At 47.3% G+C, this 15,557-nt stretch overlaps 2 protein-coding genes across 2 annotated transcripts in view; one reads left to right on the top strand and one right to left on the bottom strand.

Moving 5' to 3' along the window:
• ABHD12B (abhydrolase domain containing 12B) overlaps positions 1 to 1,348 on the top strand; it is a 28,817-nt gene extending 27,469 nt beyond the window's left edge. Inside the window, exon 13 of the mRNA XM_081864674.1 lies at positions 1,220 to 1,348. Coding sequence (XP_081720800.1) covers positions 1,220 to 1,244 — 25 coding nt within the window. The 3' untranslated portion in view covers positions 1,245 to 1,348. The remainder of the gene's footprint in view (positions 1 to 1,219) is intronic.
• Positions 1,349 to 1,745: 397 nt separating this feature from the next.
• PYGL (glycogen phosphorylase L) overlaps positions 1,746 to 15,557 on the bottom strand; it is a 58,971-nt gene continuing 45,159 nt past the window's right edge. Inside the window, exons 15-21 of the mRNA XM_081859832.1 lie at positions 15,395 to 15,542; positions 14,562 to 14,620; positions 13,242 to 13,383; positions 10,007 to 10,214; positions 8,179 to 8,313; positions 6,039 to 6,105; positions 1,746 to 2,707 (exon numbers count right to left, since the gene is read on the bottom strand). Of these exons, the coding sequence (XP_081715958.1) occupies positions 2,507 to 2,707; positions 6,039 to 6,105; positions 8,179 to 8,313; positions 10,007 to 10,214; positions 13,242 to 13,383; positions 14,562 to 14,620; positions 15,395 to 15,542 (960 nt within the window). The 3' untranslated portion in view covers positions 1,746 to 2,506. The remainder of the gene's footprint in view (positions 2,708 to 6,038; positions 6,106 to 8,178; positions 8,314 to 10,006; positions 10,215 to 13,241; positions 13,384 to 14,561; positions 14,621 to 15,394; positions 15,543 to 15,557) is intronic.

The following is a 15,557-nucleotide window of genomic DNA, read 5'->3' on the forward strand; positions in this document are numbered from 1 at the left end:
GTTCTGCCCAGACACTGAAGTCCAGTGCCGAGGGCCTTCTGGCGGTTGCCTCACTGCGAAAAGTGAAGCTACAGGGAACCAGGCAGAGGGCCTTCTTGGTAGTTGCTCCTGCCCTGTGGGCAGGCTATAAATAATAAGTTCTTCTTCTTATTATTGGCCCTGCGGTCAGAGGTGGCTTTCAGTGGCTGGGAAGTTCTTGCAGAGCTAATGTGGCTTCCTCCATGTTATATTGGAGTTGTAGTCCAGTATAAGACAGAAGAAACCGCATTGGCTACACTTGACCTAGGTGATGGGGAGACATCCTCAGAAGTGGTTGGTCTTCTGCAAGTGGATCGCTTTCCCCAATTTAAAACAAACACACCTTCCATATTTACTGAAATGGCATATATGTGCACCCACATACAGAGTGTACTCTTCCGCCCAAATGTTGCACCAGAGTTTTACAAAACTTGGGACTACAACTCCCATCATCCCTAACTAGCAGGGCCCGTGGGTCATGGATGATGGGAGTTGTAGTCCAGAAACAGATAGAGAGCCAAGTTTGGGAAACCCTGTCCAAGCCTAAAGACAGCCTAATTACAGGGCCGTCTTACCCATAGGTGCTAGGGGTGCGGGGCACCCGGGCGCTGGGCTCTCAGGGGCGCCAGGCTGAGAGTCTGGGGCCCAAGAGTTGAGTCCGGGGAAGTGGCCTCCCATTGACTGAAGCGCTGCGGCGGGCTCTTCTGCTGCGGGCGGCTCTGCGCCGTGAGTTCGGGGGCGGCTGTGAGATGCTGAGGCAGCTGGGTGGATATTTGCTTAAGACATCCCTGCCTAAGTAGATACAGTGGTGCCTCGCAAGACGAAATTAATCCGTTCCGTGAGGCTCTTCGTATAGCGGTTTTTTCGTCTTGCGAAGCAAGCCCATTGACAGCTTAGCGGATTAGCGCTATTAGCGGTTTAGCGGCTTTTAGCGGATCCGCTGATAAGCCGCTTAGCGGCTTAGGAAAAGGGGGAAAAAAGGGGAAAAAACCTGCAGGACATCGCAAGACATTTCATCTTGCGAAGCAAGCCCATAGGGAAATTCGTTTTGCGAAGCGCCTCCAAAACGGAAAACCCTTTCGTCTAGCGGGTTTTCCATCTTGCGAGGCGTTCGTCTTGCGGGGCACCGCTCTACTTGGCATGGCCCCCGGTTGAAGGAATATAAATCATGCCTCTTTGTTTCCCTCCTGTTCCCAAACAGAAACTTCCTCCAGAGTGTTAAGTGACAGCAGCAACGCAGGAAGAGAAAAGCCACTGCCACCTGCAAGGAACGCTGCACCATACTCCAGTTCAAATTGCTACAGATAATAAAACGAGCCATGAACAGGAAGAGTGGATTTCGTTTTTATTTTACCAGGTGAATTTCCAGGAATGCAAGATTTGTGGCGTGGACCCGGGAGACAAGAAAGCGGGGAGAACACAAACTGATGCATGCAGCCCTTGCATAGATGTGGGGTTTGCTGCTTCTTTTTTGTATTAATGCACCTAAAAGTGGATATTTTAAGCACTACAATCTCTCTTCCCTTCCTAGCGCATCTTTCTCACTGCGCGCAAGCAGCTGGCATGTACCTGCTGAGCGCACCAATGGCACTTCAGGGTATCCGTTAAAAGCACTTTGGTCCAGCGACTGTAGGACAGATTATAGGGCTCAGCCAGACGTCCTTTTGCACCCCACTTTCCAGGCACACATCTGTACTTTCTGCATCTGAGTGGGTGGGTTTTTTCCCCCCTTCCAGTGCTTCTCCTGGGAAAACCCACATTTTAATTCCAAATCAGAGCAGATAACAAGCCACAGAAAACCCGACTGCCATTTGCCAAATGCTGGGAGAATAAAACAACCCAAAACAACAGACTCAGAGACAGAGCTTTGAAATGCAGAAAGGGAGTCTGGATGCCATCTTAGGCAAGTTGGAGCAGGGGCCCCTTTCTGGGGGGAAGACCCTTGGCCACAAGATGGCTGAGACAGCAACATTAAGACCCCCAGGGATTCTGCTCCCACCGTTTTCGACACACCTCTCTTCCCCGACAGGTCCACACCCTCTGCGAAGGGTTTATCTGATGGGTAACCAATCCCTTGGGTAACTCAACTTTAAAAAGAGTTGAGGATGCAAAAGAGCAGCTTGTTGACTCGATCTTGCCATCGGTCCCTCCTGGAAGCTGGTTTTGCAGGAGGTTCAACAGCAGCTCCATCCTGGGACCTTTGAAAAAGAGACTTAGGACTAGGAATTCCCAGGCTGCCAAGGGAGGGGGAGGAGGGGGAGGGTTCATGACACTCAGAAGTGCCCTTCAACTCGCTTTACACTTCTGCAGAATTCACGGAATAAGTCAGATTCCCCTTTCAACGCCAATAAAAGCAGAAAGAAAAAGAGCCCACAACTTTTAACTACTGTTAGCGTCACTAAACAAGCGTGAGCCAGCCTCGCACAAACCACACAGGACCGCACACTCACTACTCGGGTAGAGCTAACTCCTCGCGACTCGTGCAAACTCAGACGTGCATCTTTTCGGACGTGTCGTTGGCCAGCATCTCGTCCGCCACGTCCCGGGGCACATTGGGGGGCGGGATCTTCAAGTCGGAAGGCTCCACCCCCCAGATGTCCCGGGCGTACTCCTTAATGGTCCGGTCGCTGGAGAACTTCCCGGAGGCGGCGATATTCCTGATCACCATTTTGGTCCACTCCTTGGCGTTCTGAGAAAAGGAGATAGGCCAAAAAGAAGAAGCTGACCTGAGAGTCGCAAAGGTCTCATTTCCTTTTTTCCCCTTCAAATTTTTAAATTAATTTCCCAAAAAATTTAAAACAAACAAACAAACAAACAAACAAACAAACAAACAAACAGACAGACAGACAAACAGACAAACAGACAAACAAACATCCTATTTGTAATTAAACCAATCTTGGTAACATTGTTAAGTGACTTCCTCAAATCCCCCTGGTTACCGGGGTCGCCAAAGGGCACCCACCGGATCACCAGATCCTCAGAATGCCCGATCTGAGGTTTTTCCGGGGGACCGTGACGCTCTTGCGGTCTCCCCCTGCTTCACAGTGCTGGGGCTCTTTCAGCCGAAAGAGCTCCCATCTGCCATTACTGGGCGACCAACCGGAAGTCTCTCATTTCCATGTGCAGAGTTCTTTTTGACTGCTCAACAAAACACTCCGGGCCAAAGCAACGGTTTGTTTCAAGTTCCAACCTAACCCAGCCCCAAGTTTGACGGTAGGGAAATCAGACAGCATTTTACCTGAAGGAGTGTCTCCACCCCCATTGTCCAGCCCAGACACTGAGGTCCAGCTCTGAGGACCTTCTGGGAGTTCCCTCCCTGTAAGAAGTGAGGTTACAGGGGAACTAGGCAGAGGGCCTTCTCGGTGGTGGCACCCACCCTGTGGAACGCCCTCCCGTCAGATGTCAAGCAGATAAAAACTACATAACTTTTAGAAGACATCTGAAGGCAGCCCTGCTTAGGGAAGTTTTTAATGTTTGATGTTTCATCATGTTTTTAATATTCTGTGGGGAGCCGCCCAGAGTGGCTGAGGAAACCCAGCCAGATGGGCGGGGTATAAATAATAAAATTATTATTATTATTATTATTATTATTATTATTATTATTATACATTTTAGGTCAGTGGTTCCCAGTTAGCTAGGAATTACAGACCCCTGTTTTTCAAAAGCCAAGCCACGAACCCCCTTCTTTTGAAAATCTCAATATCTCCGTAGTAGTTCTTGTTTTGTGAATGGTGCCAACATGTCTCAGAGCAAACGTACATCTTCCGGGCTTCGCTCTTGTGCGAGTCACGTGATCCGTGCGAGCACACGGCGCCCACAAACAGTCAGTCAATGGGTATGTGCCATGGATATCAGTTGGGGTTTGCAGACTACCAATTGGGAACCACTGTTCTAGGTGGTTATCTTACAAGAGGAGAACTACATAGGAAGTGCAGCATGTAGAAGAATCTCAAAATATAGGAGTGAAGGAAAAACTTCACTGTACCTGCAGAATTGTAATAAGGAGGGATTTCAACTACAGGAGGGAGGAGGGAGAACTGTTTTGGACCCTGAGCAAGCAGCATGGCTAATGGCCAGGAATTAAGGGAGTTTTAGTCCAGCAACACCTGGAGGGCCACAGGTGAGTCACATCTGAGCTACAAGGATGCTGATGAAATAGCCACAGGTGATCAAGCATGGAGTTAATAAGCACACCCAGGAAACTACAAAAGGCCACAGTTTACTAAACACAGGTGTGCGTGGGAGACAGAAAGTATGCAGGCTAAATAACTTGTGTATTTATGGCTACACTAGTGTTTTTCCCCCTCTCTCTCTTTTAAGGTTCCAGGCCAGGTCACAACATTAAAACATGGTATTAAAAGCAGGTTTAAACAACTTACAGCCACAAATAATACACCTCAGTTGTCCAAAGCCAAGGTAAAGAGGTGAATCTACAGCATTCTCCGGAAGCTGTATAATGAAGGTGCCAGACACACCTCTATGAGGACGGAGTTTCACATCTTAGGGGCCACCACAGAAAAGGTCCTCTCACCCCAGGCTGACACCCCTGAGCGTCTGAGGGCAGGAGAACTATGAAGAGGACCTCCTCTGCTGGACTCAGCACCTGAGAAAGTCTGTAGGGAAGGAGCTTGTCCTTATATTATTTGGGACCCGAGTCATTTAGGGCAGTGTTCCCCAACCCCCGGGCCGCGGCCCGGTGCCGGCCCGTGGATCAATCGGCACCGGGCCGCCCGAGGAACTTCAAATCATTTCACTGTGGCGGGCGGCCGAGGCGCAGAGCATTGCGCCCTCTCAAGCCCGCCCATTGTGTGACAATAGCGAATGAAAATTCGCTATTCTTACACTGATGCTCCTCCTGGCCAATCAGGGAGCGGGTCCTCCCGCTTCCTGATTGGCCGAAAGGCAAACCTCATGCTATTGGCCGAGGAGGAGGCGCCACGGGAGGACTGAGGACTCGAGGTCGGAGACGCGGGGACGGAAGAGAAGCTGCCGTGAGGTAAGTGCATGAAGGGAGGGGGGGACTCAGCTCAAAACAAGCGGGTCACGGAAAAATTATCAAACATTTACCGGTCCACGGCGATAAAAAGGTTGGGGAGCACTGATTTAGGGCATTAAAGGTAAAATGTAAAGGTAAAGGACCCCTGGATGGTTAAGTCCAGTCAAAGGTGACTCTGGGGTTGCTCATCTCTGCTTACAGGCCAAGGGAGCTAGCGTTTGTCCGCAGACAGCTTTCCGGGTCATGTGGCCAGCAGGACTAAACCACTTCTGGCGTAATGGGACACTGAGCCCAGCTTTGGCTGGGGAGGGCGGGATATAAATAAAATTTATTATTATTATTATTATTATTATTATTTATTATGGAAGCCAGAGCGCATGGAAACGGCGCTAACCTTCCCGCCGAAGTGGTACCTATTTATCTACTTGCACTGGCATGCTTTTGAACTGCTAGGTTGGCAGGAGCTGGGAGAGAGCAACGGGAGCTCATTCTGTTGCGGGGATTCGAACCGCCGACCTTCCAATCGACAGGCCCAAGAGACCCAGTGGTTTAGACCACAGCGCCACCTGTGTCCCAGGGCATTAACACCAATATGAGCACCTCGAACTGGGCCTGGAAACGAATTGAAAACTAGTGCAGCTGTTTTAAAACAGCTATAGGGGAACGCTCAGCCAGGAATCTGTTGCATTTTGGACCAACTTCCTCTCCTCCCTGCTGTCCCAGAGGACCATGCATATTGGGAGAACTCCAGAAAAAGGGCCGTGGTGTTGGGGGGGGGGCGCTTTCCCTCTCGCTCCATTTCGGAGAATCTGGGAAGGTGAGCAATGGTACGAGGCCCCCCTGGGCTTCCCTCCAGCCTCTCCTAGCACCTCGCTTGAAAGCCCTTCTTACAAATGTGGAACGGGCATTATGCGGTGCCTGGAATGGGGCCAGTTTGGCCGATCGAAGCGAGTGCATTTACACACAGGGTAAGGTGATCTCAGGAGACCGCTGGCAGCAGCCAAACGCCCTCCGCCCAGCTTACCATGTAGAGTTGACTGACGTTGTCTTGACATCTGACGTAAGCTTCGTAGTCTGCGAAGACTTTGAACCTATTCGAGGAAGGAGTCAGAGCGGGCGTTAGGGGGGCTTGTGCCTGAACAACGAAGACCCTTTTTTATTACAGTGATACCGCCGGATGCAAACGGGATCCGTTCCGGAGCCCCGTTCGCATCCTGAAGCGAACACAACCTGCGTCTGCGCATGCATAGGTCATGATTCGTCGCTTCCGCGCATGAGCGTGACGTCATTTTGAGCGTCTGTGCATGCGCGAGCAGCGAAACCCAGAAGTAATGCGTTCCATTACTTCCAGGTCGCCGCGGAGTGTAACCTGAAAATGCTCAACCTGAAGCATATTTAACCCGAAGTATGACTGTATTACAGTGGTACCTCAGGTTAAGTACTTAATTTGTTCTGGAGTTCCGTTCTTAACTTGAAACTGTTCTTAACCTGAAGCACCACTTTAGCTAATGGGGCCTCCTGCTGCCGCCGCGCTGCTGGAGCCCGATTTCTGTTCTTATCCTGAAGCAAAGTTCTTAACTTGAAGCACTATTTCTGGGTTAGCGGAGAGTGTGTATCCTGAAGCGTCTGTAACCTGAAGCGTATGTAACCCGAGGTACCACTGTATTATTATTTTACACATAAATAGGAAGGCCACCATCAAAGTCCAGTGTCCTGTCAAAATAAAAACAGGGTCCTCAACAGGCCCTGACATCAGGAAGAACCTTTCCCCCCCTTTCACTTTTTTATTATTAAATCAAGAATTAATCACACATAATCATAAAAATGTGCTCCCTGAGACCATTCCATTATAGCTATCCAACCTCCCAAAATTTCAACACCACTTGCGATGGTTTGACCCTTTTCCGTTTTAACAGTACAAATTCTACAAACAACCCCTGTATCTCCTCAAAAATCATTTCTCCTGCATATTCCCCATCTTACCTTAATGGCACACACTAATTTATCATTAATAGCTTATATCACAAACCTCTTTGTACCATTATAACATTTTATTTTCTGCTTGCCCCTTCCATCTTCCTAGCTGTAATAATTCGTGCGGCTGTCAATAAATTTGTGAGCAAGTCCTTCATAGCCAGTGAACCTTCCATAGAATCATAGAATCAGAGTTGGAAGAGACCAGAAGGGCCATCGAGTCCAACCCCCTGCCAAGCAGGAAACACCATCAGAGCACTCCTGACATATGGTTGTCAAGCCTCTGCTTAGACCTCCAAAGAAGGAGACTCCACCACACTCCTTGGCAGCAAATTCCACTGTCGAACAGCTCTTACTGTCAGGAAGTTCTTCCTAATGTTTAGGTGGAATCTTCTTTCTTGTAGTTTGGAGCCATTCTCGGAAGCAGCAGAAAACAACCTTTCTCCCTCCTCTATGTGACATCCTTTTATATATTTGAACATGGCTATCATATCACCCCTTAACCTCCTCTTCTCCAGGGTAAACATGCCCAGCTCCCTTAGCCGTTCCTCATAAGGCATCGTTTCCAGGCCTTTGACCATTTTGGTTGCCCTCCTCTGGACACGTTCCAGTTTGTCAGTGTCCTTCTTGAACTGTGGTGCCCAGAACTGGACACAGTAGTCCAGGTGAGGTCTGACCAGAGCAGAATACAGTGGCACTATTACTTCCCTTGATCTAGATGCTATACTCCTATTGATGCAGCCCAGAATTGCATTGGCTTTTTTAGCTGCTGCGTTCCACCCCATCGTAAATTGATAATGATGCTACCTCTGGACTTTTGGTCAGCTTTAACCCTGTGATTTCTGCTATCCCCTTAAACACCCTTTGCCAAAAAAATTGTACATATTTACACCCCAGTAAGAGCTGTTCAACAGCGGAAAGGTCTCCCTCTGGAGGTTGTGGACTCTCCTTCCATGGTTTTGAAGCAGAGATTGGATGCTTTAGCAGAGATTCCTGCATTGCAGGGGGTTGGGCTGGATGACCCTTGGGGTCCCAATTCTATGTTCCTTAAACTTTTTCCAGAGTGGAGGGTCAGGGAAAGCAGACCCTGCTGTGATTGAGGCACAGAGGCCAGGCAAGTTACAGAGTGTGGCACAAGCAACTGTTAGCCAAAGCTGTCAACAGGTTTCTGCAAAGCGGTCTCCACTCACCGGTCATGGTAGAACAACATGTTGACCAAATCTTTGAAAAGGTCGGGCTCTTTTGGTGAAAAGAATCCACTCTTGATCTGATCCATAGCTTGCTTCAGCTCAGGAAGCCTCTCATAATATTCCTGAGCTTTGTACCTGATGGAAAGAGGGAGGAAAACCTTTAGCACACATATTGAATACTACCGATGGCCATGTATATTAAAATTAATATAATAATAATAATAATAATAATAATAATAATAATAATAATTTATACCCTGCCCATCTGGCTGGGTTTCCTCAGCTGCTCTGGGTGGCTTCCAACAGAATATCAAAATACAATAACCTATTCAACATTAAAAGCTTCCCTAAATGGGGCTGCCTTCAGATGTCTTCTAAAAGTCTGGTACTTGTTTTTCTCTTTGACATCTGATGGGAGGGTGGGCGCCACAGGGTGGGCGCCACCACCGAGAAGGCCCTCTGCCACCACCGAGAAGGCCCTTTGTTACGTGCTCCTGGCTTTGCAGTCACAAGACATCCTCAGCTATCTCACTTTGTTATACCAGGAGGGGCAGACATGTGAACTCCCTTGATTTGGTGAGGAAAATCTGTTGGAAGTTCAGCAGCAGGGATCATTTGGTTTGTAACTTAAGGGTTAATTACGCTCACATGAAAGCCAACTTGTCAAGATGGAGATAGGTGGAAGTATTGTTTCACATGGAGGAATCACATTTACTGAGGCAGCACATGCTCTGACTGGCTGTGCAATTCGGAGGGAGTCTTCCTCTTCAATTTATATACCGTTTTTGTTCAGTGATGTTTGGTTTTTGCATTTCTCCGGACTCCACCTGTATTAGGCAAAGTAACTTTGCCAACAGAACTGCCATAACAGCCACCTCCAAACTGTAGGGTCACTCAAATTATTGAGTAATTATTGATCTGCACCATTAACATATGCAAGGGGTCAAAAATCTGATCTTACCATAAGCAAAATCTCTGGATTTTCTGTGAATTGGATAAGATCTAATTCAGTGGGCAAGATCAAATTTTTCAAGGCACAACCGTGGAGCAATGAGAAAAGCTCCTTGTCTATCTTCTCTTTTGAGATCCTTCCAATTTCTCCCATTGTTTTGGATATATTGTAATACTCCAATAATTTGGCAAGCCACTCTATTTTTGTCGGTATAATACCACTTTTCCAATTTTTCACAACCGATAGCCTTGCGGCTACTGTTGTGTACAAATATACTGTCTTGTCCTCTTCCTTTAGACTTCCTGCCACTATTCCCAATAGAAAACTTTCTGATGTTTTCCTAAATGAATATCTGAACATTTTTTTTCATTTCATTATATATTGTTTCCCAAGATTGTTTGATGTTTAAACAATTCCACCATATGTGCGTCACAGTATCTTTTTCTGTGCTGCATCAAGAGCAGACATCGCCACAATTTTTATTCATTTTTGCTATTCTTTCAGGTGTTAATTACCATCTATGCTGCATTTTAAGGTAATTTTATTTCAATATATAACACACAGTGAATTTCATATCATCTTTCCACAATTTTTCCCATTGTTCAAGCATAATATTTTCCCCAATATCTTGCACCCATTTAATCATGGATGCTTTAACGGGACCTCCGGAACGAATTTAGTACGTAACCAGAGGTACCACTGTAAATATATTTTTAAAAAATTTTTAAAAGAAGAAAGAGAAAAGCTCTTGGAACCGGTGTGTGTGTGTGTGTGTGTGTGTGTGTGTGTGTGTGTGGAATTCATCTGTGCACAATCCAATCAAAATACAGGTCAAGTAAAAAGTGTGGGCGAGACCTTCGCTTCTGCCATACTCACCCTCTCCGGTCCAGCTCAGCCACATCCTCCACTCTCATGCCAAAGATGAAGAGGTTCTCTTCTCCAGCCTCCTCTGCCATCTCAACGTTGGCGCCATCCATTGTCCCAATGGTCAGGGCTCCGTTCAGCATGAATTTCATGTTGCCAGTGCCAGACGCTTCGGTGCCTGCCGTGGAAATCTGCTCCGAAAGATCTGTGGCTGGGATCACTGCCAAGAGGGTGCAATTTTAGCCATTCCTGCAGTCCATCATCATCATCATCATCATTATTATTATTATTTTCAATTTCTGTCACAGCCAAAAATGACGGCTTGCAGCAGGTATTCAGAAAAAAACCCCATGCAGAATCAAACAAGCAACTGTGTTATATGGACATATCAAACTGCCTTGCACCTAGAGGAAAGGGAAGGGTGTAGCTCAGTGGGGCAACTGGGAAAAAATGTCCCAATTTCAATTTCTGGCTTTTTCCAATTTAAAGGCTGAGGGAGAGGAATCTGTGAGCTTGCCAAGGAGTTGATAAGGTTCAGTACTGAGTTATTTGAAGTTCAACAGCTTCTTCTCCTTCCCAGGCCGAGAGAAAAATGGCGAAAACAGGATATTTATTGGGACAGTGTGATTTCGGCAGCTGCTGCTAAAGTTGCAAACAATGAACCACGGGACAGAGGAATGGAGAACTTCTGAAACAACAATGGGATATCAGCTCTGCCCAAGGCATGATGGAGAACAGCAACAACCAGGAAAAGATAGACGTAACATTTTACAAGGACAGGAAGAAACATTACGGACAGAATAACTGCCACTCACAGGAAGAACAAGGATGTAGTTTGAATGCTTCGCCTGTAGCTTTATAAATCATTCAATGTGTCAATACAAATGGAAGTTGTTAAAATTGCAGTTGCTGTATAAGGGATTTAACGTTATTTTGACTTGAGAGTAATTGAAATTTAGAAGATTTTGGAACACAGAAATAAAGTAAAGCATCAATTCTAGCACGTGGGAGGCTACCTAAATTGTATAATTTGGCGTCTGAATTATTGGTATTACTAATTGTATTATAATTTGGCTTTGTTATAATGAGGATTTTATTGGATTACAGTGGTGCCCTGCAAGACGAACACCTCGCAAGACGGAAAACTCGCTAGACAAAAGAGTTTTCCGTTTTGGAGGTGCTTCGCAAAAAGAATTTCCTATGGGCTTGCTTCGCAAGACGAAAATGTCTTGCGAGTTCCTGCGGGGTTTTTCCCCCTCCCCCCCTTTTTCTAAGCCGCTAAGCCACTTATCCGCTAAGCCGTTAAGCCGCTAAAAGCCGCTAAACCGATAATAGCGCTAATCCGCTAAGCCGTCAATGGGCTTGCTTCGCAAGACGAAAAAACTGCTTTTCGTCTTGCGAGGCACCACTGTATTGTAATTGAAAACTACTACTACTACTACTAATAATAATATAATAATAATAATAGTGATAAAGGCTGAGGGAGAAGCTGTTAAGCACCTTTTCTGCCCAAGAGACAACTTCGAGTTAGGGCCAATAGCCTGACCTGGTATAACACTGTTTGCTTTTACACATCACTTGGGGAGACAGGCGAACTAATGCCAGTGTATTGGAAGAAGCAAAGATCACCAGTGTCAAAGCGATGATTCCTCCACATCAACTTCATTGGACTGGTCATGTTGTGCAGATGCCTGATTGTCGTCTTCCAAAGCAACTACTCTATTCCAAACTTAAAAATGGAAAGCGTAATGCTGGTGATCAACAAAAGAGGTTCAAAGACTGTCTCAAGGCAAATCTTTAAAAAATGTAGTATAAACACTGACAACTGGGAAACACTGGTCTGCGAGCGCTCCAGTTGGAGAACAGCCTTGACCAAAGGTGTCCTGGGCTTTGAAGACACTCGAACTCAGGACACAAGGGCGAAACGTGCTAAGAGGAAGGCACGCTTGGCAAATCCACACCGTGATCAACTCCTACTCAGAAACCTATGTCCCCACTGTGGAAGGATGCGTGGATCCAGAATTGGCCTCCACAGTCACTTACGGACTCACTGTTAAGACCGTGTTTATGGAAGACAATCTTACTCGGCTACAAGGGATCACCAAAGAAGAAGAAGAAAGTGTTGGAGTAGGACCTGGGAGAGACAAGGGTTCGAATCCCCATTTAGCTATCAAGCTCACTGGGTGACCTTGGGCCAGTCGTTGCCTTTTAGCCTAACCTACACCACAAGGTTAGCGGGTGGTGCTGTGGGTTAAACCACTGAGCCTAGGACTTGCCGATCAGAAGGTTGGCGGTTCAAATCCCCGCGACGGGGTGAGCTCCCGTTGCTCGGTCCCTGCTCCTGCCAACCTAGCAGTTTGAAAGCACATCAAAGTGCAAGTAGATAAATAGGTACCGCTCCAGCGGGAAGGTAAACGGTGTTTCCGTGCGCTGCTCTGGTTCGCCAGAAGCGGCTTAGTCATGCTGGCCATATGACCCGGAAGCTGTACGCCGGCTCGGCCAATAAAGCGAGATGAGCACCGCAACCCCAGAGTCGGCCACGACTAGACCTAATGATCAGGGGTTCCTTTACCTTTACCCCACAAGGAGGTTGTGGATATTAAATGAGGAGGGGGACAACCAGCTCCTTGGAGAAAAAGGCGGGATTATAAATGCAATCCATCAATCCATCAAATGTTTGAGGTCTGTTAATGAAGCTCTACTGCAAGCCCTCTGTCATGTGAAGACTGGATTCCGCAAAAAGCAATGGACCCAAGTTAGTCATCGTCATCAATTTAAATGGTTCTTCTGAGAGTAGAACTTAGTTGGATACAATACAACCCAATGGGCCCCAGAGCCCTTTCCCTTCCTTCAGTTTCCAGCAATTGGCGTTCAGGTGGAGTTGAATAATATCTAGAGCAGCGTTTCCCAACCTTGGGCCTCCAGCTGTTTTTGGACTACAACTCCCATCATCCTTGGCTAGCAAGACCAGTGGTCAGGGATGATGGGAATTGTAGTCTGAAAAACAGCTGGAAGCCCAAGGTTGGGAAACACTGATCTAGAGGACCACAGATATGTTCTCCCGCCCCCAACATTTTAGCCAAAGGAAGAGGGACCCACGAAGAACAGGAAAAATGTCGTAGGGAAAGCCAATGAGGCACAAGTGCAGTTTGAAACACATTTTGACTCTTAGGCCCATTTGCCAGGAGAAATGATTCAAGGCTTTTAGATGCCAGCTCTTGCCAGTGATGGACGATGCTGGCCTTACCTTTCTCGGCCAACGAGACTCTGTAGTTTTCCAGGAAGATGACCTTCAGCTTGTTCCCCACCACAGGGTCATTGTTGACCACATGGCCCACGGAAGTGATGAGCTTGATGATCATTTTGGCCATGTGGTAGCCAGGAGCAGCCTGCAAGCAGGGCAGAAACGCAAGCGCTTAGAAGGAACAGTGGCAGCTGGTATAGTGATCAGGTGGGATTGCTATGAGAAATTATAACAAATATAGAGTAAGCCATCTGTGTCAGCAATGAAAGCATTGCGTTGACTGGGTTTAAACTATTTTGATATGATTCTTGATCAATCCACACCTCTGCATCCCTGTTCCATTTCTCTTTCTTCACAAGTCACTTAGACAGACAGCCGTCCTGGGTCATCAAAGACAGTGGGCAGTTTCTTTGATGTAGCTTTTCTGATATGTTAATCTTAGAATGTTAATTTTAGGGCCAGGAAACAGGTTTCACATAAAGGTGATAATGATCGCTGGCCATCCTTCTTATCATGTGTATTGATTGTTTATGACCTCCGGGGTTGCTGAATGCACTCCTTTGTAGTTTTCATTCATTTACCCCAAAAGTATGCATGCTTAACTAGTGTTTGTAGTTTAACTTTGTCCCCAAGTGGGGTTTGTTGAAATGCTCAGAAGAAATCTGATTGGTTCTTATGAACACTCTGTAAAAAGCTCTTTTGTGAATAAAACAACCTGGGCCAGGGGCTGGGGGGAGAGATTATTATACGCACCCTTCCCAGAGTCTTGCTGGTTCAAGCCTCTGTGTGTATTCTTATTAATCAGAGTTCAATCCTTCCTTTACTTTGGGAATGCCTCATTCCTGGGCGTGTTTCCAACAGAATCCACAATAAAGAGGGCATCCTTGCGCTTCCCCCTAGCCTCCCTGAAACCAGGACCCTCCAGATAATTTCTAGATGTATTTTTGTTGTTGTTTAAGCAGACTTTTCAGCTGCACAAATTCCCCATCAACACCTCACACTCTCCTTTTGTGGTGGTGGTGTGTGGTCACGTTAGAAGTACATGAAATTATGCTTTAGGGGGGTGTTTTTCTCATTCTCCCGTAACACTAGCACTCTGGGTGGGTAGTAGCATCAGGAAGGGTGAAGAAAAGCATTCCTTCACACAGGGCTTAATTATTCATCGGTGGAACTCCCTCCCACAAGATGTGGTACGTTGGCCACTGACAAGTCCAAGGCAGGCAGGCAGGCAGGCAGGCACTTCCAAGGGCAGCCCAAAAGAGGCACCCCAGCAGATCCTAGTCTGTCCCCTCTCGAAATGTGCAGCGCAAACCCATCGCTTACTTTGCCGCCAATGATCACCGTCCGGGGCACAAACAGCTTCATGGGGTCTCGCTTGATGCCTGTGGGAGAGAAAGGAGAACACAACATGAAAGTCAGCATGGTGTAGTGGTTAAGAGCGGTGGACTTCTAATCTGGTGAACCGGGTTTGCTTCCCTGCTCCTCCACATGCAGCTGCTGGGAGACCTTGGGCCAGTCACACTTCTCTGAAGTCTCTCAGCCTCACTCACCTCACAGAGTGTTTGTTGTGGGGCAGGAAGGGAAAGGAGAATGTGAGCTGCTTTGAGACTCAAGAAGGCTGATCACCAAAGAATTGATGCTTTTGAATTATGGTGCTGGAGGAGACTCTTGAGAGTCCCATGGACTGCAAGAAGAACAAACCGATCCATTCTGAAGGAAATCAGCCCTGAGTGCTCACTGGAAGGACAGATCCTGAAGCTGAGGCTCCAAGACTTTGGCCACCTCACGAGAAGAGAAGACTCCCTGGAAAAGACCCTGATGTTGGGAAAGATGGAGGGCACAAGGAAAAGGGGACGACAGAGGACGAGATGGTGGGACAGTGTTCTCGAAGCTGCCAGCATGAGTTCGACCAAACTGCGGGAGGCAGTGGAAGACAGGAGTGCCTGGCGTGCTCTGGTCCAGGGGGTCACGAAGAGGCGGACACGACTAAACAACTAAACAACAACAACAAAAGGGGAGTGAAAGGCGGGATATCAAATCCAAACTCCTCCTCTTCTTCTTCGTCTTTTCCACCAAGACACCTAGGAAGTGAAGCTGTCACTGCCTACTAACCACGAATGCCCAGGCTGCCCAGCTGCCCCCATGTCCTTACTCACGGTTGTACATGGTGATGATGTGCAGGCAGTTCATGAGCTGCCGCTTGTATTCGTGGATCCTCTTGACCTGGACATCAAACATGGAAGCCGGGTTGATCTTCACCTTGTATTCCTTCTCCAAATACTGGGCAAACTTGACCTTGTTCTCCTGAGAGAGCAGAGG

Source organism: Podarcis erhardii (assembly GCF_964252035.2).
Source record: "Podarcis erhardii genome assembly, chromosome: 1".
In the NCBI taxonomy this organism is placed as follows: Eukaryota; Metazoa; Chordata; class Lepidosauria; order Squamata; family Lacertidae; genus Podarcis; species Podarcis erhardii.